Genomic DNA, 2,084 nt, shown 5'->3' with positions numbered 1-2,084 from the left:
CCTCACCGATGCAGCTTGGAGGGCTGGGTTGCCAGTAGTATCTATTTTCCACTTGAATGCAGGTGATTCTACTCTCCCCCTGCAATTCATATCCCGGATCACAAGAGAAGGTCACCGAGTCACCGGGCTCCCGCCCTTCCCCATTGCGACTGCCATTCATGGGAATACCTGGATCTCTGCAAGCTGTCGCAAGCGAACCTGCAAGGAAAAACACACACGTGACACACCCATACATAAGCGCACATGTGCATGCAAAGTACAGGGAATCAATGAGTGCACGAGAAAACACACATGCACACACAAGGAGTTTCATACTATAGGGTAGACAGCTGTCAAGCTGATACTGTAACTTAAACAGAGTTAGACCACAGAGCAGATTACTGACTGATATCAGTCAAAATTCTGCTGTGTTTTCTTAATCGGTTTCCCTAAACCGCAGCTGTGGAGCCCAGAGCTATGAGATGGATCTAGTAAAATCTGATGGATTCTTCAAATATCCCCATCATGACAGACTTTATTGAGAGACTTAACAGAGTTAAGTATATTGCAGTCTGGTGTTGTTGTTGTTTTTTTCTAAAATACAAATGCATCTAGAAAAAAAATACATCACAAGAAGTACACAAGTAAAGAATGTTAAATACAAACATGGATTTAAAAGTAATTTTGATATTGTATATAATTTAATAGATGACATACACAATACAATTGATTAAGTGTTCTGCACATTAAGTGCAAAAATCTCAGTAAATAAGTTTAAAGGTCCAATATGTACAGCTAGTGTTTAAAATACTTACTGCAGTACAAATTCTAAATCCTGGAGAGTCTGGTCTCCCCCGCCCCCTCATCCCCAACTCAAAGTGTACGTTGGTTGCCAGGCTGAGACCGCAGCAACCACAACACTGTTGCTAGACGCTTGTCTCACATAGCCAGACACTACCCGACCGCACAGCGGAGTAGCTAACGTTGGATGCTGGCTATATTGACAGTCATAAAATCCCATGCCCACGCGAAGCTGTATATCCCACTGACAGAAACCTTTTCGATTTAGATTTACAGTAGGACCCGCTAAAAACACAACAACCACGCTGTACCATACACCCAACGGACAGACACACTTCCCTGGCTTAGAATTACAGTAGGCTCTGCTAAAACCCCCGCAACCTCGCCGTCCTTTTTCCACCTGACCCAAATACACACTTTGTTATCTTAAAATTACAATCTCTAAACACACTGCTAACTCACGGTTCTCTCTTCATAATTTACAGCCCCCCTCTCTTGGCTTGAAATACCTCACCGGTGTCAGCTACGGCCGCTGAGCACTACACGTTGTACAGCCGTGGCTTGCTTGCCTGATCCTCGATAACGTTAGCAGTTAGCAGGGTTAGCATGGCAGGACCAATCAGGATTACTTTGCTGACTGTGTCTCAATTGTTTTTGCGAGTAACCAACTCGGGTACTCTAGCTTTATAATTCGATGTGAGTAGCTCCACGAATGTTGAAATGACATAAAATGCCTGTCCCTAGTAGCTGTGATAATTAGCCTTCCTGTTCAGGAGAAAATTAGCCAACTCTCTGTCCTTTGGGGCTCTACGCTGTCTCCATTTTCAAAATACATCTCCAATATTTATGCCGGGTTGTTTTTTTAGGTCGGGTAGAATCATAGACTGTAGTATATAGTCTTTGTGTAGTTAGAATCTATCTCTGTAGCGCGCTTGGTTTACGTGTTTACAGGTATATCTGGCAACCCGGCATGGCTGTCAAACTGGGCAGTAATAGTATTTCAACAGACGCATTGGGGTCTTTTTTGTATTTATCACGGTAAATATTTTAGGCTACATATTGGACCTTTAACAACTGTGAAACAAGTGATTATAGTAGTTCACATCTAACTATAAATCGAGGAACCTCTGTACGTATGTTTATTAGGCTGTTCTGATCGGTTAACATATGTCCTGAGTGATCGGATGGCAGTGGACAGCTCTAGGAGCGTGTGTTTTCACCTGTCTGTAAAAAGTAGCTATGTTTCAAAAGAAAAAAAGCAGCGGTGCTGGAGGGAAAGTAAAAGGCAAGTTGCATCTGCATCA

The 2,084-nt window shown here is 42.9% G+C and overlaps 1 protein-coding gene across 2 annotated transcripts in view; it reads right to left on the bottom strand.

Annotated features, from left to right (window-relative positions):
• Positions 1-2,084, bottom strand: part of LOC116690735 (CUB and sushi domain-containing protein 3) — a 286,959-nt gene that overhangs the window by 175,588 nt on the left and 109,287 nt on the right. For both annotated transcript variants that reach the window (XM_032517890.1, XM_032517891.1), the window contains exon 27: positions 7-198. In XM_032517890.1, the coding sequence (XP_032373781.1) occupies positions 7-198 (192 nt within the window). The remainder of the gene's footprint in view (positions 1-6; positions 199-2,084) is intronic.

The sequence above is a fragment of the Etheostoma spectabile genome, chromosome 6 (assembly GCF_008692095.1).
Source record: "Etheostoma spectabile isolate EspeVRDwgs_2016 chromosome 6, UIUC_Espe_1.0, whole genome shotgun sequence".
NCBI classification, from domain to species: domain Eukaryota; kingdom Metazoa; phylum Chordata; class Actinopteri; order Perciformes; family Percidae; genus Etheostoma; species Etheostoma spectabile.
The sequence above is the reverse complement of the archived record's forward strand: the minus strand, read 5'-3'. Positions and strand labels throughout refer to the sequence as shown.